General features: G+C 36.6%; 1 protein-coding gene across 1 annotated transcript in view; it reads right to left on the bottom strand.

Moving 5' to 3' along the window:
• LOC120420746 (protein similar-like) overlaps nucleotides 1-20,337 on the bottom strand; it is a 128,141-nt gene extending 107,804 nt beyond the window's left edge. Inside the window, exons 1-4 of the mRNA XM_039583843.2 lie at nucleotides 20,242-20,337; nucleotides 20,042-20,177; nucleotides 19,212-19,379; nucleotides 15,153-15,294 (exon numbers count right to left, since the gene is read on the bottom strand). Coding sequence (XP_039439777.1) covers nucleotides 15,153-15,294; nucleotides 19,212-19,368 — 299 coding nt within the window. The 5' untranslated portion in view covers nucleotides 19,369-19,379; nucleotides 20,042-20,177; nucleotides 20,242-20,337. The remainder of the gene's footprint in view (nucleotides 1-15,152; nucleotides 15,295-19,211; nucleotides 19,380-20,041; nucleotides 20,178-20,241) is intronic.
• Between the last annotated feature and the right edge of the window lie 717 nt (nucleotides 20,338-21,054).

Below are 21,054 nucleotides of genomic sequence, written 5' to 3'. Positions count from 1 at the left end.
AATTTTGAAACAACGTCAGTTTCGAACGACTTCCAACCGTTGATATTTCTCGCACTAATAAATATTCTAAGGTTCAAAGTTCCGTGCGCCGAATGGGCAAAAATCAATCAAGATCTCCCAGATCTGCGCTAATCTCGCCAAATGACTTTGTAAGCATCGGCGGTTGAGCTAGGTTGAGGTTATCAATTCCGTTACAGGTTCAGCTGGCAGTGATGCAATGCGAAGCAGTTTCGATACGAGCCGAACATCAACACATGCTCGATGCTTCATTCGGAAGATTCACCTGAATCTGTCAATCATTCGTCAGATGCCGTAATTGAACTAAAACACATTTCGTTGTTTTGCTAACTCCCGACACGCCACGCGAGCGTTTTTCCCGGCCTTTTTCTAGCCTCAATGGAGCAGCCTGGTGGTCCTCACGCTTGGCGCACGCTTCAAAAACCATTATGCTTTCTCCAAATATTTATCTTCCTCCTCCGCAGCAGCAACCAGCACCCAGGCACCAACCGGCACTGATTTATGGGTCATTCTTTGGGGACGCACAGCTGCTTTTCGAGAGAAGTGAGAAGGAAGACGATTAGAGTCAAGAATAGCTCCTTGAACGCGCCTCGGCTTTTAAGGTCGTCCTTTTTGGCGCGGGGAACGAAAAGAAAAGGTGGAACTTATCAGGTGACATTTGCATGACAATATCTCTCGTACAAACAGCATGAATATTTCATGAAGATGTTTACTCACGAAGCGGGAGGTCGGAGGTTGGAACCGTTTTCGCACAGTTTCGGCACGACGCGACGCGTCGTGGGAGTCTGTCGTTACGCTGAGATATTACAGGTCTTCAGGAGGAATTACAGCGTTCAGGTATGAGGTACACTTTAGAAAATGTTACAGTGATGCATTGAATCATGTCTCTGCATGATTTAACACAATCAAGTGAAAGGGGTGGGGACGCATGGTGTCTCAAGTCCAGAAATAGAACAATCATGATTTTTTTTAACTGTGTTTCTTACTTCTAAACTCTTCTAAACATGTTAATCCACTGTGTCTTTTATATATGGAATCTCAATAACTCTTGCGTATACGCACCCGTTTATTCCGGATCCATACAAGCCCCGTCAATTTCAGATTCCTTAACGAAGCCCAAACGAAAAAAAAAATCTCGCGTATTTTACGCCATGAAAATGTGCGTTCATCACATTAACACAGGAGCCATATCCTCCTGCTCCTTCCCCCTCACACACACACACACACGTGGGAAATGTCTTACTTTTTATGTCAGCCAGACAGGCTCGCAAAAGCTCGGGCGCACGATGTAATCAAGTTGTGCAAGATGATGATTTAGGGCACACGTGTCTCGCTCTTCCCCGGTAATGGGATGTGTCAGCTTGAGTTCGGATTTCTTGAAAATTTAATCCACTGCGGAGCCGAGCCGAGTGATTGAGGGGGTGCTGGTTGTGATTTCAGGAATCTCGGAGGGATTACTCCCAAAATCGATTGAATTTCTTATTGAAATAAATAAAAAAAATCAGTTGACAAGCTCACGAAAATTACAAAAAAAAAAACAGTGAGAACAATTTCGTCAAACTATGAGCAAGTCAATTTCCGAGTGTAAACAGTAGCGCAACTGTTATTTTTTAGTGAGAGTTACTTTATTTCATATACGGTGACGTTAATCAAGTCTGTTTTACGATCAGCCACCAAGAAGTGCATTTCTTGGCGTCATTTTTGGTGCGTTAATGACGTGGGGATCCTTTTACGAGCCAAATTTATTAAACCAAGTCGACGACGTTGTCAACAAAGCCCCAGTAATTGGAGGGTTGTCGTCAGGAAGCTGCGTGGGATTTATTTTTATGAAATTTCATTTTTTTTTATGGACTGTAAAATTATTTGTGGAGCTGAGCTAATTGTCATATCTCTGCTTTTATTTATATTGTTTGGTTTCAATATGGTTCGTAGAATAATGCCCACGTATTTTTCATATTAGTCACAAAGAAGTGCATAAAACATTTGATGTCAACATGATTTTTAACGACTAAAACCTAAAATTTCAAAGATTCTTAAGCTTCAACACCAAAAAATTCCGACACGTGTCTTCAACGTCACCCGAAAAAGTCCAAACTCTCACTCTCGTTACAAAGTTAAACGGCAGCCTAGCAGTGAATGGACCCCTCAAGACTCACGACGACATGAAGGCTGGCAAAAGTTTGCACGACGGTGCCCATTCATTCTCATCAACGTGCGAAAATGGTTCGGATAATTTGGCCAAACGGAAGAAGAAAAGTTACGTTTCTTCTTTGCCTTCCTGAGCTTCGACGTTGAGAAAAGCTGGCATGGAAAGAGCAGTCGGGGCAGGGTGACAACTCAAAGTTGCTTGGAAATTTAAATTATTTTACTACTTTTAACTGCTCAAAATACTTTTAAAAATCTACAAAATTTATGGGATTGAAAATCAATGAATAAAAGAAAAAAATATTAGGTTGACACCCTACCTTAAGACGTCACTTCACTTTCCTTCTACAGCTTCTTCCTTCACCAGCAACGGCAGTAACCAGGCCTGCAAAATGTTTCCAACCCAGCGTACACATGAAGCAAACCAAAATGTCAGTTCACTGCTAGCATTTGACTGTAAGCCTACTGTGTCCGTTCAACCACTGCCGCCTGACTCGTGCCGGTCGGCTGCTGGAGAATGAGAGACGTGAAAAAATGAGCTACACTCACTCAATTCGTGTCGCATGACTGACTCGTAAAATCCTCTCTAAACACTATTTTGACTATTTTTAAACAATTGAATGGTTCTAGACTGTGCAAAACACTTAAAACAACCATAACTTATATTCAAAATTACATTTCCACGCATAAATACCAACTTTTTGTGTAAAAACTTGTTTCTTTATGTGTGTGCGTGCAACGTCGAATGAGCGTTGGTCGACTACTGCCTCGAATTGCAGCTGCTCAATGAGCTAGGGCACTCACGACTGAGTCGGGTTTGTCACGGTTTTGCGGTTCAGTGAATGGATCTGAAAAAGTCGTGTATGCGTCGCCGATTTTCGCGTCAGGACCCCTGACATTTTCAGCTCTGGCAGTAACAATTTCCCTTCAGAATTGTGCCATTCGGTGAGGGTGGGAAAATAAATAGTGACAAGGGTGCGCCCGGCAAACAACACTTTTCGTGACGTCGTTTCTTGCCTCCCCCGTTTGGCAAGGAGGTGGGTGCAAGAAGAGAAATGTGTTTGTTTTTTTAGATCACTTTTGCCATGATTTTCTTTGCCCCCTTCACAGTGTGCGACTTTTTGTTCCTGGCAAATGTTGCGCGCGATATGACTTGCCATTTCCGGCTTCCGGAAATGTGGGTTTTGAAGCCAGGTCAGAGACGCCAACGACGCAATTGAATTAGTAAATTTGATATTTTATGATAAAGGGCACTAGCGTGCCCAGATCCTCAAGGAAGGTGGGGCAACAATATGAGCGTTTTGAAAATTTCGTCGTTTGTGGACACCCCATGGCAATTTTAGAACAATTTCTGAGGATGGCGGGGCAACTGCCCCATGTTGCCCCACCCTGTGCACGCTAGTGATAAAGGGAGAGAAGAAAGGTGGAACAATTTGCGGGATTGAAACAATTTAAACGAAATTTCGAAAAAGTAGTGATGGTAAGTTATTTTCAAGATCTTCTATTTGAGAACTCAATCTCACAGCTTGAAAAAAGTTACGACAACTCCATTAACAAAGAAAATTAGTAGGACAATAAAAATGATTGATAGGCCCTTCTAGCAGCAAAATGGCCTTTCTTCACTTCAACAAAAAATCCTAACGATGTAATCTGTCACCACCACATTCTGTAAATACATGTAACCCCCTTTTAACAGATTTCTGTTCGACAGACTGACAAAAAAACGATAAACCTTCTTCTCGTCCGTTGGACAGCAAAAACTTGTCAAACTAATTTGTGCGCTTTATCTGTCGGACAAAATCCGCCCAAACAAAAGGAAAGGTATTATCGACGACAGTAAAAAGTCATTTTCACAGCCCGAATCTGAAACTAAAACTTAAAGTAGACAGGTGGCCCAACACAAACAAGACCCCCGCGCCGAAAAACTGTCCCCAAGGATGTCAGCCGGGGGGTTTAACTTACTCACTTTGGCGTGAATGGGTAGTTGACAAAACTAATCAAAACCGGTTTATCTTGGTTTGGGTCGAAGCGCTACTACTATTTGGCCAACTGCCACAATTTCGTAGGTTCTACACGGTTGAGCTGTACTACGCGATTGTTGGTAATAATTCTTACTATCTCTGCTGGCCACCGTCCAACTGCGTAGTAAGTGTCGACTTAATCAAATTACTTTACGACCGTTATGAACGCAGAATTGGTGAAGGTTTTTGAGGTCCCTTTTTGGTAGTACACGGTTAAAGAAATAAAAAGAAAAAGAAAAGAAAATTTAGTTTTAAAAAAGTTTTATCAATATTTTAAAAATTAATAATAAATATATTCAAAATATATTCAAAATAAATTCGGAGAAGATTTCCTTACCAAACAATTGCCACCAAGGTTGATCACTTTATCGTATTACATAATCAACAGTTCTAAACCGCATAAAATTCTCAAAACGTGCCGACCAATTCACCAATTTGGCGTGCGTTTGAGAGAAGCAGAGATAGAAACATAAACATTTTTGTTATTGACCGTTATCAATTTGTTTACGCAGAGGACGGCGGTCAGCATGACGATTGAATGCCGAAAAGTGACTTAGAATTTTTGTGAAGTTTGAGACAGTAGACTGCATTTAGTATAGAAAAGAAGATTATTTTTTGGAAAATATATAAAGTAAACATTTTTTTCTATACCTACAAAGAAAAAAAATATCATCTAATTCACATTTTCAAACAGTTTTAGGTAAAATTACTCAAAAAAGAGGTATTATTCAATCAACCGAATTTTCTAACATCCAAAATTCAACTTTTTTTTCTGTGTAGTATTAAAACATTTCTTTGTTTAGAAAAAATAGTGTAGTTTTTGTTTCAAAATTTCAAAAACCAGGTTTGAAATTCGACTTGACAGCCAAAGTTGATCCCTAAAAAAAATACATTTTTGAAAACATTGGCAAAGTCATATAAAACAAGTAAAACCTCCAACTCATAAATTTTCTAAAGTTTCAAGAGTTCTTCTTTCCAATGGATTTTCAAGATGAGCAATTCTCTACGAAATCGGTCTTTTTTCTTCAATTTTAATTTTTGTATTTTTTTATCCGACTGAAACTTTTTTGGTGGCTTCGGTATGCCCAAAGAAGCCATTTTGCATCATTAGTTTGTCCATATAATTTTCCATACCAATTTGGCAGCTGTCCATACAAAAATGATGAATGAAAATTCAAAAATCTGTATCTTTTGAAGGAATTTTTTGCTTTTGAAGGGCCAGCCACCATCTAAAAGTATCTGTATCTTTAAAGGGTCACTTCCTAGCATGTTGGTATGTTCTACAAAGTTGTTCCCCAGTTCAAAACCTATCTCCTACTATAAGAATCAAGTCATTTCATCGATTTATAAAAAAATATCCTAATACAATGTAAAAAAAGATAGTTTTCCATGGAAAATAAATCAAAATCCCATATAAATTTCAAATTAAAACTGGAGCTCCTAGACCTTACCAAATGGGCTCAAATTTTCAGGAGTGCTTCTGGGGACATAAAAAAACGAAATTCCGGTTGATGCAAGACAAAATAACAACTTTTGTCTTTTTCATAGAAACGTGAACCACGCTACTGTCCATACAAAAATGATTTATGAAAATTCAAAAATCTGTATCTTTTGAAGGAATTTTTTGATCGATTTGGTATCTTCGGCAAAGTTGTAGGTATGGATACGGACTACACTGGAAAAAAATGATACACGGTAAAAAAAATTGTGATTTTTTTATTTAACTTTTTATCACTAAAACTTGATTTGCAAAAAAAAAAAAACAATTTTTAATTTTTTTTAATTTTTGATATGTTTTAGAGGACATAAAATGCCAACTTTTCAGAAATTTCCAATTTGACCGAGTTATGAATTTTTTAATCAATACTGATTTTTTCAAAAGATCAAAATTTTGGTCGCAAAAATTTTTCAATTTCATTTTTCGATGTAAAATTGAATTTCCAATCAAAAAGTTCTTTAGTTAAATTTTGATAAGGTGCACCGTTTTCAAGTTATAGCCATTTTTATGTAACTTTTTTGAAAATATTCGCAGTTTTTCATTTTTTTAAATTAGTGCACATGTTTGCCCAGTTTTGAAAAAAAAAAATTTTTGAAAAGCTGAGAAAATTCTCTATATTTTGCTTCTTCGGACTTTGTTCATATGACCTTTAGTTGCTGAGATATTGCAATGCAAAGATTTAAAAACAGGAAATTTGATGTTTTCTGAGTCTCACACAAACAGCCCACCATTTTTTCAATGTCGATATCTTAGCAACTAATGGTCCGATTTACAATGTTAAAATATGAAACATTTGTGAAATTTTCCGATCTTTTCGAAAAAAATATTTTCAAAATTTTCAAATCAAGACTAACATTTTAAAAGGGCGTAATACTGAATGTTTGGCCTTTTTGAAATGTTAGTCTTGATTTGAAAATTTTGAAAATAGTTTCAGTCGGATAAAAAAGTACAAAAAAAATCGAATGACCGAAATCCTAGAGAACTGCTCAGATCAAAAATTGGTGAAAATGGATTTTTGGCGATTTTTTAAATCGAAGCGCGGCCAAAGGCGGGGTTGAGTTGTAGAGCAACCGGTGAGGAATTCCCCCCTGGGGGGGAATTTGGCCATTCTAGGGGGGGAATGAGGGTTCAATAGAAATTCAATGTCTTGAATCATTATTTGAATCATTCTTTGCAACTTCCAGTTTCTTTGATTAGTAATAACAACATTTGTTTTTTCCCAAAAAATAGTTATTAAAGTTTCAATTTCTGTGAATTTTGACATTTCTTGAAACATTTTTTTTAAATATTTCTGAGGTATTTGTATTTTTTGGATTCAAGCAAATTTTTTTGTGACAGATTTGCTGGTTTCTGTGAGATTTTTGTACACTTTTTAACAAGAATGTTTGTTTAAATAATTAGCAGTTGACAAAAAGTTTTTCAAATATTATTTAAGTTTGTTTGAATTCTTCACATTTTTAGAGTAATCTGTCTTTTGCCGCAGATAATTATTAATTTTATTAAATATTTGTACATATTTTATAATTGTTTTTTTTTATTGTAATTTAAACGAAAAGAAGCGCAGAATAGTGGCTTTTTTTTTAATTAAAATAAAACGTTTTCAAATACCTTCTAAAGTTTTTTTTTTGTTATGAAAACTGTAATCTTTTTGCAAACCTAAAAAAAAGTTATGTTTGTGCATTGATACCAGTAAATTAAAAATAAGGGGGGGGGAATGAAGTTCTTGCAAATCAGTCAAGGGGGGAATGGATCGCAAAAGGTTGAGAAACACTGTTGTAGAGGGTTAAAGCAAATGCGAATAATGCGATTCAATTTTTTTTTTTCATCCAGGTATGATTAACTGAAACGCCCACTACATAAAATTGTATGCAATCGGACATTTATGCAATTAGATCTTTTTAGTTCATATTCGAATTTTTGACCTGAATATCTCAAAATGTTATACAGTCCACAGAACAAAGGGTCGATTCTGACTGGTTTCTTAATGCGACATGCAGTACCAAAGACCCGAAAAATTACAAAATTTCACATGGGACAATCATGCATTTAAGGGTAATTTTGTTGAAGAACTTAAACGAAAATAAGATTTCTTGCAAAACTTTAGCTTAAGACTCGATTCTGACTAGTTTTTTAATGCGATATGTTGTACCAAAGAACCGAAAAATTACAAAAAAAAAATCACATGGGACAATTATGCGCTTATGGGTAGTTCTGTTTTTTTCTGAGATTTTATTTTTGTTTTCACATTTTTTTAAACAATAAAGAGTTCTACAATTTTTTCAATGACAAATTAATTGGAAACATTTTTTTTTTTTTGAATTTCTAAACTCCGTCTAGAAGTTGAGTTGTAGAGGGTTAAGACAGTAAAGTTTAAACTCCGATGGCAATTGGGCGCGCGCTCCTCCAGTATGGCGCACAGTCACGATAATGGAGTGCGACAAACAATTACCACTCGCCACGGGAGGTCAAGTTCAACTGACACTTGCCGCCACGGCTCCGTGGCAACACAGCTTGAGATGTGGACCAGAATAAATGTTATTTATTTCTTAATCTTGTTGAAACAAGTATTTCAAGTTGTTAATTTACCAAGTTGAATAAATATGGCGAGTGCTGAAAAAATCTAATTCTACATTTTTTCAGTTTAGAAAATTTTGAGTGATGAGTGTGGAAAAGCAAAATTTTCAATTGTGTTTTATAAAAGTGCTGAAAAGTACTTCAAAAATACTTTCAAAAATTTGTGAATGTTTCCACAGCATTTCATTGCTGCGAAATCGGTGATTTAATTTGTATTTCATCATGATGCGATATAGGAATCTAAATTCAGAAATCACCATAAATCTCGAAGTACACATATCAAACAACTAGAACAAATGTTGAATGATACTTTTAATGATCCCACGCGCAACATAAAAGTCAATGTTCTAAAATTAGCACCATGACTTGCAAAAAAAACTTCAAACAAATGACAGTCAGCTGTTGTATTTTGGTACGATCATAGACCATCTCCTCTCGTATGGCAACAACATTTTAATGAATGAATTTTCAACGGCGGCTTCGGTGCTAGAGATCCATCTTAAATGTGTTGTGTTGTGTGTTCTTATTCTTAGTTGGCAAACAAAATCGGGGAAAGAGCTATGATAGTCACATGACGGCGAATATCTCACCGTTTCAACGAGCTTGTTTATTATCGTAACTTGACTAGGATTTGTTTGCGAGATATTGGTAGAGGAATGTGACGAGGGGTAGAACCAAACATAATGCTTTCGATTTGATCCATCATCACCCATTTTCGTCCCAAATCCCTTCCCACATCCACAAATCAAAAGTGCTGATGCTCACAGTAAAAATTAAAAAAACGAATCAAATTCAAATCTAACAACCAAAACGAAAAAAATTCAACTGTGGCAAATCAAGCACCTTTAAAATCTCAACAACCACCGCGACGCAGCGGCTGTCAGTCGGTTGGCGTTTCACTCTCACTTAAAATTGTTCACCCATCTCGGAATGATTTACTTATTTTTGTGTGTTTTCCTCTTTATTGCTGAGCAGTCAGGCAGGGGGTAAACCGTTGTGTGTGTGTGTGTGTTAATCAACTGTGGCAATCGAAATGTGCCATCGTGAGTGGGGAATTTCAATAAATTTGATGCAAAATTTTCTGTGCAACGAAAGCTACAACAATGTCTTGAGAATATTGCTCTCGATAAGTCCAACTTAAACAAACATCGAAACACGACAGGGGAAATTTAAATTGCAAATATTTATCGTGTTTTTATTTCTTATGAAAACAATTTGATCCCAGTTTCTACATAGTTAAAACAACTTTTTAAATTATTACAGACAATACTTAACAAACATTAATTGCTTCCAAATTACAACCCTTTACCCTACATTTTGTTATGTCTGCCTGAGTTAAGTTCGAAATGGTACAACCCTGTTGAAAAAATACTTTCTCACACAAAAAATCTTGTTTTCACCTCACAGCAACAACAAAATAACTGCCATGTGAATCAGCATGATTTTTTCGCGATTTTTAATGTGTGCCCCACTGCTTTCTGCTCTTGCGGCCACACCAAAATCATTAAACAAAGATTAGCGAGCGGATTTTTCCACTCGGTTTTAACCGCCTCGGGCCGACACGATTATGACAGAACGCGGGTGGTAAAAGCTGCGGGAAAATTCGTATGGTTTAAGGGGGGGGAGGTAGGGAGGTACCAATAAACCATATGCCAGTCAGTAAAACATGTGACATGGTTATTTCGCTTTATTTTTCGGGGAAATTCTGATGGGATTACACAGTGGTGCAAAAATATTTATGGGTTGAAAAAGGGAAAATTGTATTTTAAGTAGCACATTTTTACGAACTATGCAAATGTGACCCGATGCCTTTATTCGAATTATTTTGTCAAATTAACATTCACTTCAAATTGCATGTATGGTTCTTGGCTTGTATTCAAATAAAATAAATAAAAATGCATTTAATTTTTAAATATCTACCAATAAATTACTAACTGTGATTGAGTGCTTCGATTCAAATACCCGACAGCTGGCAGTGAAATTATGAGAAAGTATAATTTTAAAAATTGACAAATTAATAGTCAGTATCCGATCCACGATAAACAAAAAAAAACACGTTTCTATCTAGATATAAATTCCAGCAGACTTACCTACAGTATGTAAAAAAAGTATTTACACCCCTTGGGCACTATGCACATTTTGTGATGAAACATGTAAACAATATGTTGACATAAACCTAGTACTACGTTTTGTTCAGAAACTCATGCCGAACATTTTGCTGCAAAAAGCTCATGAAAAGATGTTTTCTATAAAAAGTTATATAACAAATACTATTACAAAAATAAAAAAGGTGCAAAAAAAGTTTGTACACCTTTCGAAAAATTAACATAAATAAAGTTATTTGTTGACAAATCACCATAAATCCAGTCTCCCAACTCCAAATAGGCATCCTTGACTGATTAAAAAAATAATTTGGATTGAATATAAAGTTTACTAATTACTTAGTATAAAAGTTTATATAACTCTGGAAATTCTAAATAAAACTTATCTAAACTTAATTTTGCAAACTTTCAATTTAACTAAATGTCAATATATTACCATAGAATTGCTAAATAAACATTCTGGAGTGGGTATAACACCATTTTGGGGGTCTTTGTATCGCTAGAATAGATTTTTCGTTGGAATTTCGTACCAACCCGGAATTACGTCGTCGGAAAATCCGCCGGCATTCGAACCGGTCCACAATTCACAAGTCAACCTATGTGGCATCGGAAAGGGCATAAAATTTCCGATCTTTTGATACCCAGACATCTAGGTTTTCTATAAAACCCACGTTTTTAAATACCTAGGCAAAAACGTTGTTATGGTTTCGTTTGAGCAATCTGCCAAAAATGTATGGAATTTCGTAATTTTTGTTCTCGTGGATCAAACTTACTTTTTGCCCAGGTATTTAAAAACGTGGGTTTTATAGAAAACCTAGATGTATGGGTATCAAAAGATCGGAAATTTTATGCCCTTTCCGATGCCACATAGGTTAACTTGTGAATTGTGGACCGGTTCGGATGCCGGCGGATTTTTCGACGACGTAATTCCGGGTTGGTACGAAATTCCAACGAAAAATCTATTCTAGCGATACAAAGACCCCCAAAACGGTGTTATACCCACTCCAAAATGTTTATTTAGCAATTCTATGGTAATATATTGACATTTAGTTAAATTGAAAGTTTGCAAAATTAAGTTTAGATAAGTTTTATATAGAATTTCCAGAGTTATATAAACTTTTATACTAAGTAATTAGTAAACTTTATATTCAATCCAAATTATTTTTTTAATCAGTCAAGGATGCCTATTTGGAGTTGGGAGACTGGATTTATGGTGATTTGTCAACAAATAACTTTATTTATGTTAATTTTTCGAAAGGTGTACAAACTTTTTTTGCACCTTTTTTATTTTTGTAATAGTATTTGTTATATAACTTTTTATAGAAAACATCTTTTCATGAGCTTTTTGCAGCAAAATGTTCGGCATGAGTTTCTGTACAAAACGTAGTACTAGGTTTATGTCAACATTAAATTGTTTACATGTTTCATCACAAAATGTGCATAGTGCCCAAGGGGTGTAAATACTTTTTTTACATACTGTACTATCAGAGAGCACACGTGGATTGAAATGCTAAGCAAACCAAGCGCCTCCATTGAATTTACATGGCTAAGATTGAATCCATGGAGGCGCTTGGTTTTTCAAAAATGATCCCATAGCATTTATAGCGAAAATTTATGCTTAAATATTTTTTGTGAAGATATATGATATTTGTTTTGCAAGAATTGACCTTAAAATTAAATCTTTCGATTAGAACAGCTTAGAAACCATTCTTATTGGCCATGACAAAAAAATTTCAGCTTCTGACATGAATTTTCAGAATGTTGCTCTGTAAACTTTTTAAGTAAAAGAATTTTAAAAACTTCAATTTGAAATTGGGAAAGAGTCATTTTTGATGAAAATTTCGTTAACACAGAGTTAAATTACCACATCCACAAATCAATCCGCCCCTCATTGTTGTTCAACTCCTTGCGCTTAACCGGTTGACATGTTTATTGGAACAACTGCTCGCGCCCGTCCAAGAACTGGTGGTCAACACGAACAACAACTGATTGATGGTTGTTAACCTGAGACTAAAAGATCTGTTATTTTAAGCGGACCCACCCACGCGTATTTTTAGCACTTTGTAACGAAAATATACACATGCAAAGTATTGCTGCCTAATCCTGGCCCCCGTCGCATTCGATAGATTTATTTGGCTTTTTATTTACTCCTCACACTCGCAGTGACAGTACGAAATGGAAAGTTACCAAGTTGTGGGCCCCAATAAATATCTTATTTACCGCATTTTCTGCAGGTTAACTTTCGGTGAGGAACTTCTACACGTGTGTGACGCTGACCCTTGTCAGCCCTTCTCGAGAGGTTCGAGGTCCTCACTCCAAATCGAACTGGATTTTGCCTTTTTATGGCTCGGTGAAACTTCTCGCCAAAAAAAGTCGTGGGCTTCCTTCGGCGAGGGGGAGAAGGGTCTCAACAAATAAATAAAACAGGACAGGTCGACCCTTGAACCGTCTTCTTAAGGGGGGCAGATTCAAGCCAGATAAGTTGTGGCCAAGACCTTTGAGGTGGTGCAGGTAAGAAAGATCAGGCCAAATTTGAATTAGGAGGAGTTGGATCTTGATGGACGACCATGCGTCCCCACTACTTTCACTGAACTTACTCTGGAGTTGTGGTAACTGCAAAACCGCTACCAATAAATTAGATTAGGATGAAGGAAATCAACTTTTATGGCCAGTTCGTAACATTCTTCAAGAATCTGCAAAATGGCTGCAAATAATCGTAAAGTTTGTCTTCCCTTAGCAACAAAGGGTTCTGGTTTGAGTTGCTTAGCAAAAGTAAAGCCTTCTGCCAACGTTGAAAGAGGTGTTGATTTTATGAGCAGCTTTCACGGTGTAACGATTTGGAAGAATGAAACAGAATGGGCAGTTTACAAACTACGTATTATGTGTAGAACATGTTGACAAACATAACTCTAAATTTTTGAGGTAAGTTTTTGTGTTGAAAGTCTTAGATTTACCTAACAATTTTGTAATCAACTTCTAGTATCAGAAAAAAAACAAGATTTTCTGACCAAAAACCATACATGGAGAAAAATTAATTCTCAAAATCACGAACAAGCGTTCATGAAATTGGGAACCATAAACAAACTGTTCAAATTCGATGGTTCGTTTATGAACAGTTTGTTCATGGTTCGATTTTGGGAACTAATTTGTCTCCGTGTAAACCCAATTTTTTAAAGCATTCGAAATTCTGAATAGTTTATGAAAGCCCCCTTTCCAAAGCAAGCTGCCCGCGCTGACAAAGAGCAGTGCGATATCATTTAAACTGGGTAATTTGGACGATTTTTCCTTCTTGCAAACCCCGCAGCAGAGTGCAAGCTTTTTGGGGTGGTAATTTTACAACCTAGTAGCGCACAAAAAAAGATCGCAACTGGCAGCAGGGAACAAAACGGAAACTATTCCCATTGCCACAGTTCAATTCCCTTCTCATCTTATTTTTTTTGTGGATGGAAAAAGTAAATTTTGGTGCATTCGTTTGGAACGAATGCGAAATTGAAGAAAAATTTACTCAAGATGAAAAGTTTGACTTTAAAGTTGTCACGAACGCTGACAATATGTAGAAAACCATCAAGTTGGCAACCCTGCCACAATCCAAATTGAAAACCAAGTTCATTCGCCCTCTTTCACGAAAGTGCACATTTTTCAGGACAGAAAAAAATGCACAACATTGAAACGAAAATGAAATAAAGTGGCAGAAGCTCCCAGCACTATTGCGTGGAGTAAAAGAGCAGCATAAATGACAATTTTCGACAAAAATAGTGCAGACATAGTCTACCTTCAGGCGTATTCTTTCGACTAGCTGCCAATAGATGGCGGCAGTGTTACTTTTTTCTAACGTTATCGTCTGTTATCTGTGGATTCGTTACATTTCTTCTAAGCGCTTCCAGTGAAGGTTGGCGGAAATAAAAAGGTCGAAGTTCTGCTTTGTCCCCCTCGACCTGGTCGGGGATCTACTCTGAAGGAGCGCACTCGACATTTGTTCCGGAGCTTAGACATAATTGCCCGGTATTGTATGTCATAACTGCTTTTGGCCAAAGCTGGTAAGAGCATCATATTCAAAAGTCGTTTCAACAAAAGTAGTCATTATTTCTGGGATTCGAAGGTCTTCGTCCGCGAGGTTTACCAACCTCATTCATCTTTAGTTTCGGACGGGAAAATTAATGTTCCGTACGATTTAAAGCAGCCCTCATCAAGCACGATAAGGATCACATCACAGGTTGACCCATTTCAACGCACGTCATGCCAGGATTCGCAACCTACACGTGAACGCAATTAGCTCTTTAAACAAATCAAGAACCGTTCAGCACGATTGGGCCACGCAGTCACGTGATTGCCTCATCCCTCTTCAAAGTCGTAAAACACAGCAAATCACGACGGTGGACCACTTTCTGGGAGAGGCCAAATCCCCAGGTTGGTCTAAACGGCTTTAAATCCGTGTTCCGCTTTTATAACCCCGTCTCTGTTTTGTGGTAGCTCTCCCAGATGATGATGCTCAATGATTTATTCGTGCTCGTTCCCGGGGATTGACACTCGCACACGTGTGCGTACACGCATATAAATAGACACCTTAAACGTAACCGATTTAGCTTTCAGCTCTCAGAACCTGGACAGAGGAAGGCCGTTGTTCTAGAATACGACCAAAGACTCAAAGTCGCAGTAGGCCAATAAATCACAGCCAAAAAACACTATTTTGGGGCCATTTTGACAGAACGTACGGAACGTGTGACGTCGCTTGTGATATCAAACCGTTTTTTGACAGGAAAAAAGACAGAACAACTGGAGCACGAGTCCACCTACCTGATGACGTAGTTGACGCACACGATGCTGTGGGGCTTTTGCTTATCGTAGATGAGCGTGGCCTGCGTCACGACCCAGGCGTAACCCCCGGTACGGGCCAGGAACCGGTACCGGGCTGTTTCGCTCTGGCCCTTGCTGATTACTGTTGGGGGGAGGAAGGAAAGAAAAGAAAGGATACATTATCATAGGGGAAGGCACGTGTCATGTTTGGGAATGATGTACAAGTGTGAGTCGTGAGGTCGTTTCCTTCAACATTCTGTATAATTGGAAGATGAGCGCGTCAAGTGACTAGAAATTGCTACAATTTTATTTAACTTAATTTTAGGTAGTCTAAAAACCAGTTCGTATTAAAAGAAGAAAAATACTGAATGATACGTAAAAAAACACGTCCGATCCTATGACATTGAATGTCTTGCAGTAGTTCTGGCTTTTGATTGACATTTTATGAGATTTAGTAGTAGTATTTTAGTATTTTAGTATTTTAGTATTTTAGTATTTTAGTATTTTAGTATTTTAGTATTTTAGTATTTTAGTATTTTAGTATTTTAGTATTTTAGTATTTTAGTATTTTAGTATTTTAGTATTTTAGTATTTTAGTATTTTAGTATTTTAGTATTTTAGTATTTTAGTATTTTAGTATTTTAGTATTTTAGTATTTTAGTATTTTAGTATTTTAGTATTTTAGTATTTTAGTATTTTAGTATTTTAGTATTTTAGTATTTTAGTATTTTAGTATTTTAGTATTTTAGTATTTTAGTATTTTAGTATTTTAGTATTTTAGTATTTTAGTATTTTAGTATTTTTAGTATTTTAGTATTTTAGTATTTTAGTATTTTAGTATTTTAGTATTTTAGTATTTTAGTATTTTAGTATTTTAGTATTTTAGTATTTTAGTATTTTAGTATTTTAGTATTTTAGTATTTTAGTATTTTAGTATTTTAGTATTTTAGTATTTTAGTATTTTAGTATTTTAGTATTTTAGTATTTTAGTATTTTAGTATTTTAGTATTTTAGTATTTTAGTATTTTAGTATTTTAGTATTTTAGTATTTTAGTATTTTACTATTTTAGTATTTTAATATTTTTGCACCTTCATAAAAAAGATAAAAAATATGGTAAAATTTTAAGGTTACCAACTCTTGCTGAGCCAAAATCCGTACTTTACCGATATGACACCATGGTATATCAAAAACTGTCAAGGAATTATTTAGATAAGTTTGGAATTTGGAAATTAAACATATTTTTGTTAAACGTTTAAAAGTTTACGAAATGTCAAGTTTGCTTTTACGAATAATATCGTGGTTAGTGGTTTTACGAAAACATTTCTAGAGTTTTTATTGGAAAGGTCCTATAAATAAAAGCACAACACAAGGTTTTCACAAGCCAACATTTGATCTTTTAATAAATATGTTTTGTAAGGAATGTAAAAAGAACAATCATTGACAATCAAGTTTGAACAGAGGAAAACCCGGAAAATTATGCAAGTTATACCTTTAAAATCAAACTGATAGTTAAATAAAAATATCTAATTAGAGAAAGCTTTGGCCCAATCAAAAAAGCAATGAAATTTTTAAAAAGTTGTTAAAATTCCGTACAAATCCGTATTATGCGAAAAATTCCGTACAAAAATTCCGGCCTGTTAAAAATCCGCGGAGAAGGTCGAAAATCCGTACGGTAAGGAAAAAATCCGTACAGTTGGTAGCCTTAGGTAAAATCAACATTATATGCTATATTTTCGGCAGATCAAAGCTTGTACCATTTTCTCGTAAAGCCAAGGTGCATCCTATCTTCCGAAAAACTCTTTGGGTAATAATCATGAAATCCTTGTAACGACTTCATTCACCTTTTTACTTTGCCTCCTTCGAAAACATTTAAATAGCAATTTATGGCCTCGGGAAACCCCATCGGCAATAGAAGAAGCATTTCGCGAAAACGCCCTTTCCACGTTATTTTTCCCTCACTAATGCACAAAACTGGACTAGGGGTGTATAATTTCTGTTCGATTAAGCTGCTCTAAAAGGAAGCATAAATTCCACTCTGTAGTGGAAAGTGCAGCGCCACCCCGCTGTGGGCGGTAACGTGACAATAAAACCGGAGAAGCTTTCAGGACTTTAGTTTTTTTCTTAAACGATTTCTTGAACTTTTGTTCAATTAGTACAAAAATTGAGAACGATTTTGAACAACTTTTAAGTTGATCGTTGTACTTTAATACAATTTTTAAGACAAGTCCGTAGAACTTGCACACAACTTTTTACAGTGCTCCCAGTAATTGTGACCACGAGTGGGTCGTTCCCATTGCACCCTTAAGGGAAAAACTGCGAGGGTGTTCCTGACGGGGCCGGCTTATTGTCCTCGTGGGCTCACACACACGTGTGGCACCTTAAGTCAGCAGAGTACATCGCAATACAGAACGTAGGTAGTTCTCGATGATGGTGTAACAGTTGGTGCGCTTTGGCAAGACGACAAAAAGGGAAGAAGGAGCAAAGATCCCGATGATAGTCGTCTATTGTGAGTTTTATTGAGCAGTGCCCGTTAAATTCGATGCATGCCAACATTCGGTAGCAGGTTTTACGTGCCGCTTGCAATGAACCCTGGGGCTTTATCCTCTCCATCCTTAAGCGAGAAGGAGGAGGATGAGGAGGGTTTACAAGGTACAAGGCACTTTTCTTTGTTTTCCGAAGAAAATTATTTCTCAGCGAAAATTATTATGCCAGCAGCAACACAAAGTGCGGTGGAGTCATGTTTTTCCAAATGTAACCAAAACAAAAGCATCTTCCCACTTTTTTGCCTTCTTGGTAAGGTTGAAAATTGAAACCGAAATGAAACTCTAAATAAGCTTATTAAGTCGCTGGCAGAGGAAGATTTATTACGGGCAGGGGCCATAATTGAATTCCACTGCTGGTCGGAACTCCGGATGAGTCCTTGGAGAGGGGAAATTTAGAAGAATTGTGCTGCAGCGCTGCATCACGAAAACGACTTAATGCAGTCCACAAATGTCTGGCACTCGCTCTCTCTGGGGGGATTTATAGTGGATATCATAAATTTTGCCCCAATGGGGAATTTGCTTTGGTAATCCAAAAGCTGATCAACTTGTTTGGGGATTTTTTGTTTGTTTGAGAAGTAGTAAAAGTCACTTAATATTTATGACCACTGTTTCAGTGGATTCGTTTGAAGTGATCTGTTCGAGCAGTCTAAACTAAACTTGCATTAAAGAAACTTCAACAGAAGCATAACATAAAGCACTTGCATGCAAGTTTCAATTTCAGAACAACGACATCTAGTTGTGAATAGGGAAATCTGACCTACCACAATTTTGACCTTACTCCACAAAGAAACATCTTTCAAATCTCTTTGCTACGATCTCCGCAAAAGTTTTGTTGATCTTCCTGCGCAATTTGTAACCAGTTCTCGGTTACACGGTACGCGTGTGACCTCGGAGACCTGCAACAACCTAATCAGGGAATTGAGTCCCGCCTTTCCCTCTTTTTTTTTTCTCGTCCTTGGTCCAGAGGTGATTTTTCTTATCCGTTTCGCCGAAACCGTTCAACCTTCTTGTCCTACACAGAAAAAAAAAAATCCGGTAAATTTACATCATTTATGATGTACCAAAAGTGCACGTCATTAATGATGCAAATTTACATCAGATTCATTGTAAATTTAAGTGCCATCCGATGTAATCAGGCCCTACCAAAAGCGCTGCGAAAATCTGTAAATTTCCGATGAAATCTACGTAAATTTACCAAAGTCCAAAAAAATTTTGCCCCGTTGAATCTCAAATCCGATGTAATTTTCAAATGCTTTGAAAGAATGTAGTAAACTTTTCATCTAAATTTAATCAATTTTGAATCTTAAACTTTAAGCATTGCGTATTCAAAATAGATCAAAAATTTTCAGTTGACAAAAGCATTTGATAAATTTCATCAGACTGAAGATTCAACGGGATAGTATACAAATATTTTTTTAAAGAAATTGCTTGCCATGCACAGCGTACAAATCGAGATTTTTTGTGATTTTAACAACACGGACTGTACCCACTTAAAATTGATTATGCTAAACTGACCTTCAATCCAATACAGCAGAAAAAAAACTCCGGCCAATGGCGATAGACGAAGCTGAATTTTCGACTCTCTGGTGCTAACCGTGGATAAGCTTAAGTGCAACGTCGTCTTGTTACGCCTGAAGTGCATATTCTCCAGATCGATCAGTCTCAAGTACATTTATGCGAAAGCTGAAAATAATTAAAAAAAAAACAGAATTAAAAACTAACTTCTTCTTCAATAAAGCTGACGAAGTGCTTCTTCAAGGAGGGTTTAAAATGCGCCAAATGTCCACGGCGTAGATATTAGCGGTTCTGCCACAACCGGAAGGTCAGACCATGAACATGCATTCCCAGCATAAAACATAAACAAAAAACTCGAAGATTTCAATTCTACTAAACTTCATCACTAATTATCAGTTCTGCACCAGCTTTATTCTTGAGTTTGATGTAGACCAAGCGGGGGTTTCGCAACAACACCCTCTTGCTCTACATATCTGGAGCAACATTTGAAAAGGGCGCATAAGCATTTCGACAGCTAGAACTATTATGCCAATTCCGAGACATCAGGTAACTATTTAACAAAACTCAAAATGTTTAGAGCTAGCTGGTAAGGCCAACTATTGTTGAACACTTCGAGTTTTGTGCAAAAGTTACCTGTTGGCTCGGAATTAGCAAAATAGTTCTAGCTATCAAGTATTTAATGCTTATCCGCCCTTTCTCGTGTTGTTCCAGAAATTCAGCACAAATTCCGCTGAACCTCGACAGAATCTTCCGATTTGACTCGTCCATTTTTTTCAATCCTCAACCAGGCTTTTCATGGTCAATATCACATCAAGTTCGCCAAAACTTACAGAGCCGATTTAGTTCCGCCAATTATAGTGCACGATTCGGCTTTCCGGCGACAGCATCAAAGTTTTCGCAGCGTTCAATTGGTCCAATTTGTCGCCGTCCAGTTCTGCGCAATTGTAAGGCGAATAAGCAAGTTAGCTGAAATTGAAAAAAATGTAGTAGATTTTATCAGCACTTCAAAAAATAGATTCAAAAAACCCACCTGTAATGAGAATCTTCCGTTTTTACGGCCAACTCCACAAAATTCACTCCGAGATGCAAATTTCCGATGAAAAAAACCATCAATGTTTACATTTTGCCAATGACATTTGTGTTGACGTTTATGACCCTACGGCTGAGCATATTTCTCGAGAATCTAGTACTTCACTTTTTTGTGCATGAGTACACGCTAACATAGAACCTACGATTCCAGATTATTTTTGGTAAGATCTTTATTTTCCTGAAAATAAATCTGTATTTCTGGAGCGAATTCCAGAGTTTTTTTTTTAAAGGACCAATAAACTATTGTCTTTCATATGTTTATAGGACCCATTAAAAAAACTCTAGAATTTTGTTCTGTATCATGTCAAATTCGGAGTAACAGAAAAAATTTTTGAATTTATAACAGCAGATTTTTTTCCGATCACCCCATCGCATGGATTGAAAGACTTTTCCCCCAAGGCAACTTAAGTCATTGGGTGACTTTGTTTTAGGGGAAAAGACTTTCAATGCATGCGGCGGGGTGAATCGGTCAAATTCGGTCTTTTATGTTTTTTTAATTAAATTTGAGTGAGTGAGTGAAGAGTGATGGTTTTTAAAACAAATAAAATAAGTCTAGTTATGAATACAGATACAGAATGAAATGTTTGATGTTATTTGAGATATGTAGGCAACAACCCTTTGGCATCATCAAAATTTGCTATTTTCAATAGATAGAAAGCGAAAGGGGTAAATTAGGAGTATTAGGACATATAATCATTTCGACGCATACCAGACTTATTTAATAAGTTGTATGAATTGTAAATGTGCAGCTGTC

The sequence above is a fragment of the Culex pipiens genome, chromosome 1 (assembly GCF_016801865.2).
Source record: "Culex pipiens pallens isolate TS chromosome 1, TS_CPP_V2, whole genome shotgun sequence".
NCBI lineage: Eukaryota > Metazoa > Arthropoda > Insecta > Diptera > Culicidae > Culex > Culex pipiens.
This window is presented reverse-complemented; position numbering and strand designations above follow the sequence as displayed.